This window comes from Heliconius melpomene, chromosome 10, assembly GCF_056956725.1.
Source record: "Heliconius melpomene rosina isolate 202511_hmr_F chromosome 10, ASM5695672v1, whole genome shotgun sequence".
In the NCBI taxonomy this organism is placed as follows: Eukaryota; Metazoa; Arthropoda; class Insecta; order Lepidoptera; family Nymphalidae; genus Heliconius; species Heliconius melpomene.
In genome coordinates this window covers 17779942-17798099 of record NC_140398.1, presented here as the reverse complement: position 1 = coordinate 17798099, position 18158 = coordinate 17779942, and the positions used below count along the sequence as shown (strand labels likewise).

Here is an 18158-nt window from a genome sequence, read left to right as displayed (position 1 = left end):
ATATATTTCACTGTTTGAGGCCGTCGTTGCACAGTGGTTACTGTTTGTAACTGTAAACGCGATTGTTGTAGCTTCGACCCCATTCAGGAATGTGTAATATTTTATATTTTTGTGTTATATAAAACTCTTCTGTTCCGTTCCGTCTACCGTCCGTCCTTAGTGCATGTAGGGGAGCGCTAAGAGAGATTGTACGGAAACGGAGGAAAATAGTTTTCTATATATTTCTATATTTATTCTATACGCAATATTTAAGCTTACACTTGTCAAAGGCCGTCCACTTAGCGTAGTAGATAATGAGAAACACATCATAAAGTAAATACTTGTACGCGGTGTAAATCACAGGCATTTCACTTCGGCCAGAGAAAATGTTTCGTTGCGATGCACTTTTGTTTTCAATATTTAGGGGTGTCTGTGTTTATAATATTTGAGGTTTTATTCATATTATTCTTATTATTTTTTACTATACGCTTTACCCCTGGCGGGATAGCCAGAGAGGACGGGGCGCTTTGCCCTACGGTCTCTGCATACCTCTTTCGTGTAGTTCCCTGTCATCGACTCTCACATACACCTCCCTGTGGTTTTGACCCTTATCTATAACTATTTCATCAAACGTGGACGACGCTCAAAATATTTAACATAATATTTTAAATCGGCAACCCTACATCGTGAAGTCCGGTTACGCATTTTCACCTCTCATTTCGACGTCCATACACGTTAATAACACTCATCACGGGCTGTCAGTACTGGCCGGGGTTTCATTTAGTTTTCCACTGATATTATATTATGTTTAAATATTGTAAAGCTGAAGAAATTGGTTTGGCTAAAACCGTCCTGGAGCAGTGGCACGTGCGCCAAGCGCGACGGTTGTGGGTTCAATTTCTGCTCGGTTAATTAATTATTTAACATTGTCATTTCATCTCTATGGTAATAAGACAAATGGTGGCATTAAGTTTCGCCATTCAGCATGCAATATTTCGGAAAGGGGATCGGAGTGGTTTAGCTCTAAATTCTATTTGGCTACCCTGCTTTATGCGTGATACGGCGTGTAATTAAAATAAATTACAATCCTATCCCGCTCACTATTATGCATCCCATATCCTGCTAACTGTATGCAATGTCTATATGTTGGCACACCTGCGCCGGCGCAGCGACCTTGACACTACCGTATTGGTAGTTAGGTCACGCAACGCGTGGGTTTCCACTGTATAAATATGCCGATAGCCATACGAAATATATTGACTGACATTTTGTTTTTTTTTACGATTGTTACTTTGTTTAGCATCACGCTGTATCCCGCATATAGCAGGTAGGCACAGGGAACCTAGTGTAACTTAACGTGAAATAAATAATAAATATAATAAGTCTTACTTTTTATTCTAACTGTACATAGCGAATGCTACATACTCTTATGTCTCTTATGTGTTGATACACAGAGCTACAGTAATAAGAGTATGTAACGTAACTGAACATCGCATTTTGTCTAATACGAATAGTAAAAATTACGTCTTAAATATAAATTTATCTTTATCTTGACATTATCTTGTCTCCAAAAAAAATGTTTGACTATAAATAGCGTAACCCAACACCGCAATTGACTTAAACAGACCGCAGAATTTACAAATCAATTCAAATATATGCGTTTCGCGAGTGGGATTCGAACTCCCTACACAATAGGCGTTCCATTTTAAATAATTTAATAAATTTACTTGTAGTAGTTAACTTCATGTGGGGTCTTAGAACGAGTTATTATAATTTTAATGCTCGTTTGATTTATGGGAGGGCTCAGGAGCAAACTAATTGGAGAAAGGTTTAATGTATTAGAAACTTGTATACATATGTATTTATATGATGTAATTAGAAATTATTTAGGTTTGCTTATATCTTTTTTATTTTTTTTTTTTTCCATTTGTGGGGTAAAACAACTATGCTATAGATTACCACACTTTGAATGTGCAAACGTGGGTATTATTTTGACTTTAAAATATAATTCATCTAAATTGACTTTAATTCATAGATTCAACTAAAAATCTTCCTTTACTAACTACCATGTTACTATTCCGTTACAAAGTACGAATGACAGTCTGTACTGGACTTAAAAAATAGAAATTTGGCATACAAGTAGGTTAGGTTAGTTCTCTCGACCTCGAAATTCCTACAGAAACAGGAAAAACTGACTACCTTTTTCACTATAAAGTCCAGACTTAGTTTTGGGTAACGAATTGTTCTAACATAACAAAATAAAAAAACACTACTAATATAGGATTTCATATATATTACAGATGCACTAGCAGCGCCAGCATGGGCCAGGCGGGCAGCCAGCCCGAGCCGCGCGCCCGCCGCGCGCACACTCTGCCTCACGAGCCGCTAAGACTAGCGCCTAAGGTAAAAAACATCACACTGATTTTTACAAAAAAATCCTACTGCAGAAGTTTTTTTTCTTTCCGCCCGAATTCGAAATAATACATGTTCAGTGCCAAAATTCACTACCACACTTTGTTTTATATATAGCTATGAAATGAAAATATTTCATTTCTTTCAATCGAACCTACAACCATCGCGAATGCGGTCAGACCTTGCTAGCTAGTCTACCTTGTAAGTAGCAGAAGCGAAATGTTTTGTCAAAAAGACATATTATTATTTAAATAAATTTTCCATCAATGGATTGTTAATGGCCTTTGAAACCTTAACCTCATCTATTTAATTTATAGTTTCTATTTTAATGCGTTTTTAACACTTATATAAATTTAATTAGCGATAGGTAGGTTAATATTTTTAAATGTTATTTACACACTTTCGGTTCGAGTCGAGCTATGGTCAAATTTTTATATATTTCTAAATATGTTTATGTTCCTTTAATTATACTTATCTACACTTAATTTACAGGTACTACCATCACTAACTGAGTCACCGCGTCTTCGTAGTACAGACAATGGCGCTATACTACATTCAGGTGGCACCATCAGCGGGAGACGACCTGGATCTCTGCTCCAAGAGAGTAGAATACCTCATGGACATGTGGTAAGAAATTCAAATAGTGTTTTCAGTCATTTACCGTATATATATTTTCCACTTTTCCCTCAATTTCAATTTCATTTCACTTTTCACAATATACCCGCTGTTTTGATATTTCATTATGTTAACTTTCATTTCGTATGATTCTAAAGGAATTTGAAAATAATGCGATTAAGATATGTAAAAAATAAGCATTATTTATTTTCAATTATAAATTAATAGACTATTAAGCTTATAATTAAAAATCAAACCCATTATCCCATCAAATAAGGACGTCTCTATATTATAGTACAAAAAGCAGTGATAACAGTGATAATAAATTCAATCAATATAATGAGCTTTATAACGTGGACTTAGACAATAAGCTCGTAAAGCTCTCAGTCGCGAGCTTTGAAAAGGACTTTTCTTTAGTTTTTCATTATTGATGTTACATAAAATATATTTTAATGTTAACTCTATAGAATTATGGATTATTAAATTTAAAAAAAAACCATTTTTATATTTCTTAACACTGTACCGTAGTATTACGACACGCCGATCCTACCCTACGCCCGACTCTCGAGATATTGCGTTTGAGTAGCGGAATTCAACGCCGTGCTATGTCTAGTTACTGAAAATAACTCGAGAAACTGAAAATAATTCGCTCCGTCGTCGTCAAGTGCGAATCGAACATACAATAGTCACGTTTAGACTCTATTTTCTATGTTTTCTTTTAATTATCATTATCTGTAAAAATTGTCAAGAAGAAGACTAAGAAATACGCGGATGTTACATACATATGTACATATGTAATGTACATAACGTTTACTCCCACGGAAATGAACACTTGAATTGGAACATAAAAGTATCGATTGCTGCTTTCACTTTGTTATGTAAAAATGGCAATATTATTCATATATTTTATTATTTAAATAGTTAAATTTACTATTTATTTATTTTTTTATTTGATGTTAAGATTAATATTTTTATACTTGTTTATCTTACTTAAAGCCCTCAAGAATACTGTAATTGTTATCTAAACATTTAGTTCAAAGACTGCACTTGCAGCTAGCTTGCTAGCTTGCATTTGAGAACATTGTTAATTGAGTGTGTCAACGTACAAAGGATATTAAGTAATATTGAAAACCATTTGTATCCCACGTATAGCAGATGAGGCAAGGGGAACCTAGTACTAAAACATTTCTTTAATTTTTGGAATATTTTGTGGCGAATGGCGAAACTCAACGCCGCGCTTGGTCTTGCACTCAGGGCGAGGTAATGAAAATAATTAATTCCCCCGAGAGTTCTCCCCCTGCCTCTCTTACCACATATTAAAAACGTAATAAAACATTATAAACATCTCTATTGCAGCATTCCAACGTGTACAGATCGAGGTCAGCGGGAGGCGGCGGAGAGAGTGAGATCAGATCTAGAGAACGCGATCCTTTGCATAGATCACACACTAACTTGGATTTTAGGCATAATGATTGTAAGTCATACAGATTTTAAACTTATAATTGTTTGGTTAAATGTTAATGTTGTAGAATGCACGATCCGTCCTACATATAGCAGTGCTAAAATTTGTGCCCGAATTTGACACATTACGTGATGAGTTGCGGAAATCAACTCCGAACCTTGCTTACCAAAGCAAACGTACAATCCTCGATAAAACCATTCCTCAATTCACTAATTGAACGCACAACTTTACCAAGATGACTTTGTAAAAACACATAATAATAATAATAATAATAATGATTTTATATTTCAGCAAACAGCTTGAATAAAAGATTTGGATCTGAACCAGATCTACGGATAGAAGAAGAGCAGCAAAAGACAAGAACTAATAATAACAAACATTTTCGTAAGAAATATAAAGCACCCCAACCACCTAGCAATCATGTAAGTATTATACTTACATATATAAAAAATCTTATTCATACGTGGCAGTGTAGCCAGATAGATAGATAGATAGTATTAAATGCTTGTTGGCCACGTCCCAATTTTCGACACAATGCTCTTTTGCTGCACCATGATGCACTCTAAATGATGATAATATAACAATTTTCAATCAAAAATCCTACTAGCAACCTATCTAACATCCTGGTTAATATAAAATATATATTTATCATTTCAGTTAAGAGAGGGTTCATCGCCAGATTCCAGTGAAGGAAACTCGAAACTAGAACCTCAACGCAAACTAAGACTGTTCAGGACAAGAAACGAAACCAAAAAATTAAATGGTCATATAGATTCAAAGATACCTGTTTACAAAAACAGCTACACTGATTTCAAGTCACTAGACTTAAACGACCACTTCGGAAGAAGATACAAATCACCTTGTAAAGATAAAGAACAGTGTGTCAGCTATGTTGATAGTAAAGATATGGTGCAAAGCTCGACTTCTTTGCAAAAGGAGGAACGATTACTTCAAGGCAAACAGGATTATCGAAAAACACGGACGGACAGAGTGAGTGGATGTAGAGCAAAAACATCAAAAACTAATGAGAGTGAAGCGTGGAAGACGCCTTTGCTCAACAAAAATTTCAGATATTCTGAAAGATTCAAGAATGATCAACCAATACTACGAAGAGAGAAGACTTTTGATGATACACTTACAACGAGTGAAAGGGAGAACGAATCACCTAGAGCTTTACATGAAAAGAGAACTAAAGCTCTCGGCGAGGAGTTGACTAACAAACTGAGCCCATTAGGCCAGAGAAATCAGCCTTTGAGAAAATCACTTCCTTCGTTACTGAACAAAAGTAACGAAGAAAAAGATGAATTTCAAGAAGAACTCAAGAAGGCGACCAGTAGGATAAGGAAAGAATTAGGAAATAAATTAAATATAAGCGAAAATACTAGTCAAATCGATAAAACACGAAAACCAAACCCATCGAAGCCGGTGACACCGAAAGTCAAGGAACCTAGTCCTAAAATGAGTCAACCAGATTCTAAGCCGATCAATGCCAGGCGGCCATTGTGTCGAGTCAATGAAAAGATACAGAATAATAAAATTAAAAGTGGTGTAAATTATAAATCAGGGAGTAAAGAAAATAAGAAATTGATGACCGACAGAGGACAAGCTTCAGGAAAGGAGTCTACACCAGAACATTCACCGACGAGAAAGAAGGAAATTCATAAAGCAGCTCCAGAAAAGTAAGTATTTTTGATAAGTGTTTGATATAAGTATATGATAAATTTTATATCTATTTAATATTTATTTTTTTCTTAAAATTTCAGAGAGAGGCCAGTCCCATCAAAACAGTTCTACTTCGGTATGATAGAAAGTAAGAAATCTGAACCTCAAGATCATTTGAAGGACTTTCCAGGTCTGGGCAGCCCCATCATTGAGGAGTTCACCAACTTCCATCTGATTGAAAAGAAGCTTCTTGGCTACCATGAAGAAGATGAAATGGATAAATTTAATGAGAAGTTTAAGCAAGATTGTAAAAGAAATCGTAAGTAACTTATTATTTCTATAAGTTACATATAAACTTTTAAAATCTGTAAGTTACAAAATATAATTTTTCATTTAAAAGCTGAAAACTGAATTATGCTTTATGTATGACGTTGAAAAATTATATTTTTTTGGATTTATTAACAAAAAATATTTTTTTTTATTAATCAAAGAATTAAAAAAATATTAATCAAAGGATAAAAATAATATGTATAATAATAATTACAATATGAAAAGATTAAATTTTAAAACGAAATTAATTATTTTGTTTTGATTTCATTATATTCGTGATTTATAGATTTTAAAAAAATATAGGAAATCTCCGATATATTAATAATTATTCATTCTTCAATACAGGATTTTATTTAATTTTGTATGTCAATCAAAGTAACATTATTTTTGAAAATACTCATAGTATTGTTATAACTAAGACATATATTTCAGAATAATTATTAAAATTACAGTATCATCAGAATCAGCGTTATCATCAGATGGCTCAGAGGAAGGGTCTGAAGGTTCTTTGGGCATTGCTTTAAGACTTCGACCTACTTTGCCGAAGAAAATGCCTAACAGTGCAAGATTCTCTCCGACAGCCGCTTGGAGACAATTAGCTAGCTTGGATGCTCATATTGCTGGTAAGTTGATATCATTTTAAAACAATATTAAAATTATTTAACGGCGTTGTATTACGCCACTCAACAATTCGTCGAAAAGTGGGGAAAGGAGTGTCTTAACATTTTCTACCAACTTATTTATTATTTGCAAAAGTGTTTTTTTGTGATTTACGTAACTACTTACTTTACGTAAGCAGGGTAGGCAAAGAGAACCAAGTGCTATGACACTCCGATCACTGTTTTCCGCCATTGAGTGGTTACTAAACTAACAACCTGTCGTGTTTGTATGTCTTTTTACTTAAATAAATGTGTTTTTATTTATTTCTATCTTTTTTAATATACATATACAAATAAGATTGAATGTAAGCTCAGTAATTTAATAAATATTTTTGTTACTTTATAATGTAACTGGTGTATAGATGAGAACATTTTTATCTAAGTCCTCATATTTAACCACCTTCAACATGTGTACGTATTCCACTAATGAAAATTAATGTAAAACTATTTCTTTAATTTCAGAAACCCAACCCCTAGCAATAGAAACGAAGATGTCAGCAGATTTGTCTCCAGAATCATCACCGCGGTCAGAACAATCTGCTGATAAATCCGGAGACTCCGGTATATCTGGTGACCACGGACACAGTGATCATAGGATAGACTCACCTGGACATGTAAGAAAATCTAATTTTATAAAAACTACTAATTCATGGTTCTTAATATTGTGTGGATATTCATTTGTCATATATTTATTGTGAAATTATTTTTAAAAGAGCTCTTCTCGGCAATATCTCCTACCGCGCCGGAGATGGACTTCTGTAGGACTGACATTCTTATGTAAAGCGCTAAGGGTCTAATTGATTAGAGTTTTTTTTTATTGTTCTTACCCTTCCCTTTGTGTTGATTAAACTGATTATTTGAGCACTCCATAAGAATAATATCTACTCATATTTCGTTTGTTGTCTTGTTACCAGAGGAATGAAAAATATAACTAATAATTAACAAAAATATTAATTTCCAAGAAAAATTACAGGCAGTGGAAGCGGCATGGACTCCACAACAGGACTTAGGGGACAGTAGTTCAGATGGTACACACGAGCCTCTCCCAGCCGGCGTTGCTTCCTTTCCAGCATATACTACGTACAATCCCGGCGCGCCCTTCAGCCTCAGTCTGCCCCGCGATGACAAAGTGAGTGGGGCTTAACGTGACATGTACTCGGGATGTTAGAATTTTTAGGGGTGAATGTGAAAATGTTTTAATTTTTTAACTTAATTATTCTTTGTTGTATTTACTATTTTAAAGTTATTTTATATTTCATGATTACAGAGAGATGAGAGATGTATAAGTTATAGGATTTTTTTTTGATATTCAACAACTATTTAAAAATATTTTTTTGTTCTATTTAACATAATAATTCATTATATTCTTAATTTTAAGACATATTGAAATAACATTTTTACATTCATCTCTGAAATAGAACAAATAAAGAATGATAACTTATCACAGTAGAACACATAGTGACTAACAAACTAACTCTGACCTCCCGGGTACACTTCTGAGGAGGATTAACGATAAAATCAATCGCACATTTAGTGAAGTATTCTGCAAGTGCATGTGTATTTCTTAATACTTTCTCTTTATTCACTCTGCTTCGCTTCTAAATGCAATATAATTTAATATACCTATATCATTTTTTTTAAATAAAGTCTTACACAATTTTAACTTCTGCTTCATTAACACTAAACTAGGCTGGCTCCTATTGAATAGTATATTCGTTTCTAAAGTTCATGTTTCTAAATCGTAATTGTAAGAGCAATAAATGCATAGACAAATAAAAAATATTAAAATTGGTCATGATTCTAAAAAAGTTAAAAATGTTATTATAAGATGAATTAATAATTTATTTTGCTGCATTAATTGATTAGTATTGCAGGTTTTCACTAAATGATTCTTAGATACATCAAACGAGTGAGTGGTGTTTGAAAATTAAATCTTAATTTTTATTATATGCCTTGCATCTTATATTAAATAACATCCAATAACACAACCTAAACACAACTTCTTACTTATACATTTTGTCATATTGTGTCTTGATATTTCATTTCTGTTTATATTTAACTGTTTTTCCTCCCCCAGTATTATAATCTGTCTGATTCGCACTTTCTAATATTCTTCTACCTTATTCCTTCATAAATATTCCATTCGATTCATTTCTTTAATATTTAAAATTTTAATACATGCAATAGCATTTAGTAAATTATAAGAAATATTTTATCCTTATTCCTCATCAGCCAATGAAAAGAACAAAACCAATCCCACATAGTTTAAAGGAGTGTCGTGCTTCTACGAATGTTTTCAGGGGAAACAGTTACAGCAGGGTTTCAACAGTCTACAGAAACTAAGGAAATCTGTATCTGGGGCTTTAGGTGCAGCTTTGGGTTCCAGAAGGTTCGATATAGAACACGAACCCATGTTAGAGGAACCAGAACAAAATTGGTTTCTGACAAAATCTGCCCCAAATTCTTTGAGCAACCCTCTGTTGTACCACCAGCCGTTGAGAACGAAGGTATCTGAAGATATTGGCAAGGAGGAACCGTCATTGATTTCGGAAAAGGTAATTTATTTGCATGTACCAAATTTGCATGTCCACCGAATTCTGGAGGCTAAATGAAACTATTAAATATTTCATTCCCTCAAGTGAACTATCTATGAAATTAACATTGTAAGCATTTTTATAGTACCATGGAATATGATTCTATTCTTTGAAAAAGAACAAATTGAATAAAATATTGTTAATTCTAAGTAAACTTCTTACTCTATACTTTTTACATAAACAGCTATTAGCATAGCAATCGTGTAAGAACCACTACCATCATAAAAATATTATATATTTTTTTATATGATACATATTTTATTCTATAACATTAATATATGAATATATGAATTATTCCTTAGTGTCCAGAAGAGAACCGATGGCAAAGCTCATTTCTGAAGTGGGGAGGTCATGTGATGTACCTTCCACCAGCACCTGACCAACCGATGTCCATGCTAGGAACAGTTGAGAGGCCTATTAGGTGTGTATATATTTACTATTATTGTAAAGCTGAACAGTTTATTTGAGTGAACGCACTAATCTTAGGAACTACTAGTTCTAATTGAAAAGAATAATTTTGCCTAGTTCACCTTTATTTAATTTAATGATTTAGTAATGCCTAACTCACCTTTTAGGAGTAAATCAAGTGGTTGCCTAGAGGCGTCGGCGCGTGCGGCGCGGGCAGCTCTCGCGGGCGAAATGAGAGAACGGGAGCGTTCTGCGTCCCCCGACATCGCGCGCGCTGTGCCCGCTCGGGTGGAGCCTGTTTCCTCAGTGAGTAATGATTTCATTCATTAAAAAAATCTCATCTTATGCACCATTAGTGCACTACAGCAAATGTTTCGTAGCTGCCTGATGAGAGCCTGACCTGATGAGTCTGGGCAATAGCCTATCCATCCACTCTTATGTGGGTTATAAAGTTATGTTTTTTTTTGTACTATTTTTTTCGTCTTGCATTTGTAGATCGGTAAATCATAGTTGTAAGCAATACCTCTTGCAATGCCTCATAACAATATAGTATTTAATCTATATTTAAAATACAGTTAGATTGGTTAAATTAAAGTTTTTTTTGTTTCACGCTGTATCCCGCACACAGCAGGGTAGACAGAAGGAACCTAGGAACCTAGTGTTAAGGCACTCCGTTCCCATTAAGACACTTCCGTTACCCACTTACCACCGAACTCTAAAAATAAACATAACTTTATAATTTTCTATTTAAATATAACCACAAACATTAACTTTTAGTTATTATTTTAAATATAATAAGTCGTGCTATTTGCGTATTTCCAATGCCGTGTCCATGACAGTTTACTAATAAGTCACACAGTATTGTTTCTTTATGTGTTCATCACGCGCTAAAATTACCGTCACAATCTAAATCTATTCTTAATATTTTTTTGTCTAAAGAGTTCTAAAATAAAAACTAGTTATTCTTTTACGTTACTCTGTTTTCACACTTTCAATCTATTTTGAGATATTATGTGTTGAAACAAATACTGTATATGTAGCTACAATGTATATATTTTTTAATGTAATTCGAACCTAGGATCATCGATCGTCAGCGTCCACCAAGCATGTGTTAACTGAGACACAGTGATGTTGAATTAATTGATAAAGATAAAGAAATTCTTGATAAAGAAATTATTTAAATATATTTTTATAAAAAAATAAAATGATATTCGAAAGTAAAAATTGAAAATATTGTAGAATAACTTAAACGTTGCGAGATTTAAACCTGCGCAGCTGATGATAAGAATATACGTCATATAAAAATGAAATATGACACTGGAGGAAGAACAAGTAAAAAGCATGAGGACCCTCTGAACGGCTTTTATTTGTGTAGGTTGATGATAGTGGACTCCTCACCGCCAGTGGATACCAGTCTCCAGTGGACATTTCACCTCGAAAGTAATTTGTAGAGACCTTAACGTTTGGCGCTCCGTTCTCTGTGGGTTCCTCACTAGGGGTAAATGTGATGTGTGTGTTTTATTTGTTTTTTTAAGTTACATACAATGCTATCATGTTCCCAATGATATTATATGACATGATGGGATTAATTTACCACCTTTTACACTCTTATCCGCAATTTCTAAATGTTATAAGCCAATCTCAAACAATAAAGGTGCTAATGTAACAAGATATTACAAAATCACCTTAATTTTCTCACTCGTCGTTCTCACGGTAGCAACAATTAACAGCTTCCGGACTGTTTTGTTGTGTTTTTGTATTTTAGCTTTGACTGTATCAACAATGTTTGGTTTTATCTAATTTTTGAATGACGTTAAGGTTCTTCCTTTAGCAGGGTTAAAAGTACACTATGATCTTAGCACAGTGTTAAAAAAATTGACTCGCGCTGTATCCCAAGGGAAAGACAAGGGGAAGGGAACCTAGCGTTAAGACATTTTATTCCCCACGCACTGCTCAATTTCGAGACATTGCGCATTGAGTGGCAGCCTCATTTTGTCTTCTTACGAGAACAAGAAATTGGAAATACTTCAATCCCCGAAATGCTAATAAAATAAACCTACAAGCTAATTTTACGACGTTCATTACGTATAAATAAATAAGTTTTTTGAAATCTAATATATCGTGGCGCAGTGGCATAAAGTCTAACGAGGCGGTTCTGGCTTCGCTCCTAGCTCAAGAGAATGTAATTTAAATTATTTTAATTTCCCCGCTCTGTTATACAAAAATTACGATCTCTAACATTAAAAACGTAATATGTCATCCACTCTGCCTTCTAAGCTAAACGCAAGAAAAAACGTGAAAAAAAAAGAATGACTAGGTAGACATCATTTCGATATCATTTTTCGTGTGTGATAGCTTAATTTAACATGCACTTAGTATTCCAAACAAATCGTCTATTGTACAAAGATAATTGCGTTCTAAATATCACGACCGTGCCGTGTTTTCAGCTTAGGCTTTTGTTTACATACTTCGATATACGACCTCGCATCGAATTCTTACTTCATGCTCAGTCTAGATTTAATGTTTCTTATAAGAAATTAATTACAAAAAAAAAACAATTTATAACGATAATAACCGCATTAGTTGTAAACTGTGTGGCAGTTATTAACGCCCGCCTCACAAGCATCCATTCATAAATTAGTATGATCAATTACAAAAAAAAAAAAAGAAAAAAGGAAAAACTTTAAAATATAACAAATGATAAAAACTAATAATTAAAAAAGCATGCAATAATAGTATTAAAAATTAATTAATTAAAAGAAAAAATAAAATAAAAAGGTATACAATAAACAAAACATTATTAGAGTGCATGTGCATGATGTTTATATGTGGTGTGTGAGTTTGCGTGTGTGGATGTGTGTATGTGTGTGTGGACGTGTGTGCGTGTGTGGATGTGTGTGTGCGTACGTATGATGGCATTTTGTTTTATTTATATTATTTATATTTCTATGATCTGATAAGGCCTAGTGCGTTGATAAAAAATAGCTTTAAGTGGATTTATAATTTGCGAAAAGAGATTTTTCTGTTTTCCAAACTTTAAATCCCCTTTAATTTTATACTAATAAAAGCAAACTTTAGAAAACATAAAAATGAATATTGTAACAGTTTACAAATATTTTCTCGCTAAAATTAATTAGTTCATCTCGTTTCTCTTAGCAGTCCACACGCTCTCTTACCAGAGTAAAAAACACTTCGTACAAATGAAATATAAATCAAATATAAATATAAATCAGTGAGACCAAAAGAGGTCTTCATAGCGCAGCGTAGTAAACACGACCGTTGTGGGTTCTATTCTTCAATGCAGAACTCATTGAAATTTCGAAGAAAATCTCAGAAATTTATCGTTGCATGGGAAACGGAGTGTCTTAGCAATAGGCTTCCTCTACCTTTCCGCATACATGTTTAAATATTTATTATAGCGTGAAGCTACAAAAATAGACATCGTAAATACGCCACTAGAGGAAAAATTCTTACATAATAAGCATATATTCGTATTATGCATTATATAGTTATATAATTAGTGTTGAGTTTGGCTCAGTTTAAATCGAATTTCCTAACTTCATACCTTCCGTGTAATTAAACGAATGAACTCTACAAAAATCCGCATCCGCAATCTTTGTATACATTTTTAAATATTGCTTTTAGTAGTGAGTAATAAGATTTGTTTTTTCTTTAGTGTAATCTTTATTTTTCTTATTGTTTTAATTAAAAAAAAATTAAAAAATATGGCCAGGCGTGGGTACTTCGAGAGAATTAGTGACGAAAAATTGTCAAAAAAGATTTATGAAGCAAGATTAAGCCATAAGTGAGGCAGGATTAGACTAGAATTAACCTTCGAGAACTCATTTTTATCATGATCATATAAAAGTATAAGGAACCTTCTGAGAGTATGTATGAAGAGTTTGATGATAGTGGACGACGTGAAAGAAGCTCGGGCTATCCTGTTGCGGGTAAAACGCGAAACAAAAGAAAATATCTCAAGATAAAAAGCAAAGCCCTTAGGAATCGGTAGTAACTTTTACACTCGTATTATTTCATGTGAATGTCTTGAATATACAAACAAACCAACATTATTATGTTAATATTTCCAAATATTTACGGATTTCACGTCATTAATATGCAACGGTAGTCATATGAGGTATGAGATATTTCCTCATACAGTAAATTATGGCGTACATCACAGAATTCCTAATTTTGTTTCGTAGTTTTTTTTAAATGTTTGTTTTTCTTCGAAAGGATTTAACTAAATGGACATTTAAACACGCTTTTATTAGGTTACGTAATAAAATTATAGGAATTTAATTTCACTTACATCAATTTTTATTGAAGATTTCTCGATTCTCCATTGTTGTGCAATGCCTTTTTCGGAGTGGAAATTGAATGTACAACTACATTGTTTAGGTTCCGAGTAAATAGAAGGGACTTCTTAGTATTCTATCATTTTGAACATTTACTGTGTCTATCGAGTTGAAAGGCGAAGAGTTCAGAGTACACCTGGGACGTGTGATACAAATATAGGTTGAAGGCCCCTTGTAAATGCTTCACTCTCGTCATTTCTATAAGTCAATTATCATAAAAAGTCTATCAAAGTTACTAAAATACTAAACAATCCTTGTTATATATAATTAATTCAAACTAATATCCCTACCGAAAGTCTGCTATTATTTGTTAAACCTTAAGTTATGTACATATTATTATTGATATTTATTTTGAACCGAATCTCACTTAACTCGTTTATACTCGTGGAAAGTGTTTCATCGAAAACAAGTATATAACTCGTTTATAATAAAGTACCTTTAATTTAATTTAGAAGATTTTGCGATGTTATGGTCCAAAAGGGGTACCTTTAGATGACATTGAAAAATTACGACCCAGTCAACGGTTTAGGAGAATAAACCTTGAGGCTAAAGAAACATTTAAAAAGGTGATACTTACAGATCAAAATTCAACTTTTGAACTAGAATAATTTCACCTGTGCGTTGTAGATATGGCCTTTGACGGTTAGGAAGCATTCATCATCAACATCATCATTAACAGCCATCTTTTGTCCACTGCTAGACATAGGCCTTCCCCAATTCGCCTCGCCACCACACTCGAAGCATAGGAAGCATTATGTCAGAACAATTGTCATTACGTTCAAATCTCAATATATCAATAATCCTAAGGAACACTTTTAAAATACATATTTATAAATAGGAAATACTCAGATTTTTTTTGTAATTGATAAAACATGTGATATATTCTTGTTCCTTATAACTTCGTTGTAGTGTTATTACAATTAATAAATTGCAAAAAATAATTACTTCCGTTCCGTTATCTAATTGAGGTTGTCCTGGCCCAGCGAACAAGTGTCTGGCTGTGAGTGCGATGGTTTTGGGTTCCATGGTCGACGGTTCCTACGCGAGTGTGTGAAATATTTCGTCTGCCGGCTTAGGGAAATGGAAAACGGAGTTTTATAGTGCAATGTACTCGGAGACATTAATAATTGACTCTAAACTCGAGCAGTTTATTAGTTACCTCTAAAGAGTTCCACTTTTCAGGTCCTATCTTCATCATCAGACCAGCTCAATATACTGCTATATGCGGAATATGAGTGACATGTACAAATAAAATAAAAAACAATAAACAAAGGTTCGCGTCGTCGCCTCCTTGTCTGTACATCACTCGAGTACGAGGTAGTGCGTCGAGCGCACCTGTCCACTAATTATTACTTATTTGAATGTTATTTATTATTTAGTTTCTTTTTGTATATAAGTGAATAATTTATTGGTATGTATTTGTTTCGTTTTTTGGCTTTTTTGAATTTATTTATGTCCATATAGTATGTAAAACATTTTATTTTCAATTATTTTTTTAGGAATGATAGTGATATTAAGTAGTTTTTTTTCTTACTGCTAACTTATAACGCTCTTTCCTTATAATTTCGTGATAAGTGTATATAAATGTGGGGGCGTAGTGGCGCAGGGGCACAAATGTGCGGCTATAAATGCGACAGATTATAGGTTCGATGCCCACTAGGAATAATGAAATATTTAATGTTTTCATTTCCTCTCTCTGATAACAAGGCAAAGCAAGGCGTCAAGCACCACCACTTAGCATACAATGCCTGGAAAATTCGGCGGAAAGTGTAGAACAGAAAAGACTTCATGGGAGTGGAGTGTCTTAACACTAGGTTACCAGGTGACCTCTGGCCACCCTGCTATGAGCATGACACAGCGTGAATCTAAAATAAACATAATTTATTGTGATAATTTCATTCATAGTGGCGCAGTTAGGACGTGTCTGCTTAAACGCGAGGAGGACTCAAAGTCAGAGGAACTACTGATAAGTTATAAGTAAGAGTGATAAGTAAGTCTCTTTCCCTCACAATTTTTTAAGATATAGGAAGTGATAATAATTTAAAAATAATTATTTATAACACGCTTCCCACTTTTCACCAAATTCTTAAACCATTGCGTGTTAAGTGGCGTTACTCAATCTTCGGTTGTGTCTCGGTACCAGGAGCCAGGAAATAAAAATATTAAATATATCATTCCCCCGATTGGGAATCGAACCGAGCCCTTGAGTCACGACGGGTCATTTACTTTAACTTATATTGTTAGTTAATTTATATTATTATTATGATTATATTAAATAACTAACACTAGCTTGCGCATGCGCACGTCATTGCTAACGGTCACGTTGAGTTGTTTGGAAATTAATGTTTACTACAATATATCATTACCTATTAGTTATTACATAAATGTATTGGCGCCGTACTCATGGTAATGCATTGGAATGTGTTTGACTGTAGGTGGGTCGTGGGATCAAATCTTATTTAATGGACGTTTAATATTTATAGTATTTATAATATTGATGTTTATCTATTGATATTTACAATGTACTATGTAGTCTATGTTTAGTTGGAGAGTGCAGAAAGCAAGAACAAAACGGAGTTTCTTTATGTTAGCTCTCAAAAAAATCATATACAGGGTGAGTCATATTGAACTTTCCGATTTCAATAAGGTGTGTATTAAAAACAAAGCGACATGCAGTAAAAAATATTTTATTGTTTGAAAGCACATAACATGCAGTTTTAATTTAGTTGGTTTTAAAAATGATATCCTGTAAATGTCTACCTCCATTGACCACACACTGCTGAAGCCTTTCCCGGAAGTTGTCCATTACTCGTCGAGTCATATTCAGCGGAATAGCATTGATTTCTTCCGTGATTGCAGCCTTCAGTTCATCGATGGTTCGGGGACGATGCGTGTACACCTTTTCCTTCAGGTAACCCCAGAGAAAGAAATCGCAGGGGGTTAAATCAGGTGATCTCGGCGGCCACCCAACGTCACCTCGCAAAGAAATGAGATGACCGGGAAACATTTGTCGCAGGATTTCCATTGAACGCCTGGATGTATGGGCTGTAGCACCATCTTGTTGCTCTAAAATTTGATACCCAATTTCTGATTGTTGGTCCAGTGGGAATGGGATCACGTCGACCAATAGCAAAATGTAAACGGAACGCACGCTGTGTTGTGATCACGGAGCCGCCATTTTTAATAAACTCTTCAACTACGAACGCACGATGTTGTCCCGACCAAGCCATTTCTCACACTAAAACTGCATGTCATGGCGCGTCTAATGACACCATCCCCACCCTTCTACTCCTTCCCTTCTTCGTGCAACGTCCTTCCAAAACCGGAAAGTTCAATATGACTCACCCTGTATCATTGATGATAATTATTATGATTAAAAAATTACTTCCTAAGTAATAATAGTAAAAAAATCCAAGCTAATAGTAGTAAAACACCCGACTGCATAAACTAAGTTCATATATATCCATTAACACTTGCATCAAGACAAATTCAACGACATATCATTTATTAAGATCGGTACACTAATTTTACAGTTACAACGGAACAAAAGAACAGACATATATACATACAACCCTTCTTTTGGGCTTCGCAGTCGGGTAACTATTCACTACATCATATAGTTAGATAACAATTTACCTACATATATAAAAGCAAGTAGAGAACTCGCATTAGCACCGTC

At 34.0% G+C, this 18158-nt stretch overlaps 1 protein-coding gene across 5 annotated transcripts in view; it reads left to right on the top strand.

Annotated features, from left to right (window-relative positions):
• Positions 1–18158, top strand: part of LOC146536040 (uncharacterized) — a 98302-nt gene that overhangs the window by 62356 nt on the left and 17788 nt on the right. For 3 of the 5 annotated variants that reach the window (XM_085190657.1, XM_085190661.1, XM_085190658.1), the window contains 12 exons: positions 2280–2382; positions 2884–3018; positions 4363–4480; positions 4760–4890; positions 5126–6147; positions 6232–6449; positions 6913–7083; positions 7582–7733; positions 8093–8248; positions 9384–9674; positions 10016–10134; positions 10289–10427. In XM_085190657.1, the coding sequence (XP_085046783.1) occupies positions 2299–2382; positions 2884–3018; positions 4363–4480; positions 4760–4890; positions 5126–6147; positions 6232–6449; positions 6913–7083; positions 7582–7733; positions 8093–8248; positions 9384–9674; positions 10016–10134; positions 10289–10427 (2736 nt within the window). In that variant the 5' untranslated portion in view covers positions 2280–2298. The remainder of the gene's footprint in view (positions 1–2279; positions 2383–2883; positions 3019–4362; positions 4481–4759; positions 4891–5125; positions 6148–6231; positions 6450–6912; positions 7084–7581; positions 7734–8092; positions 8249–9383; positions 9675–10015; positions 10135–10288; positions 10428–18158) is intronic. The other 2 variants (XM_085190660.1, XM_085190662.1) reach the window with 1 other exon arrangement.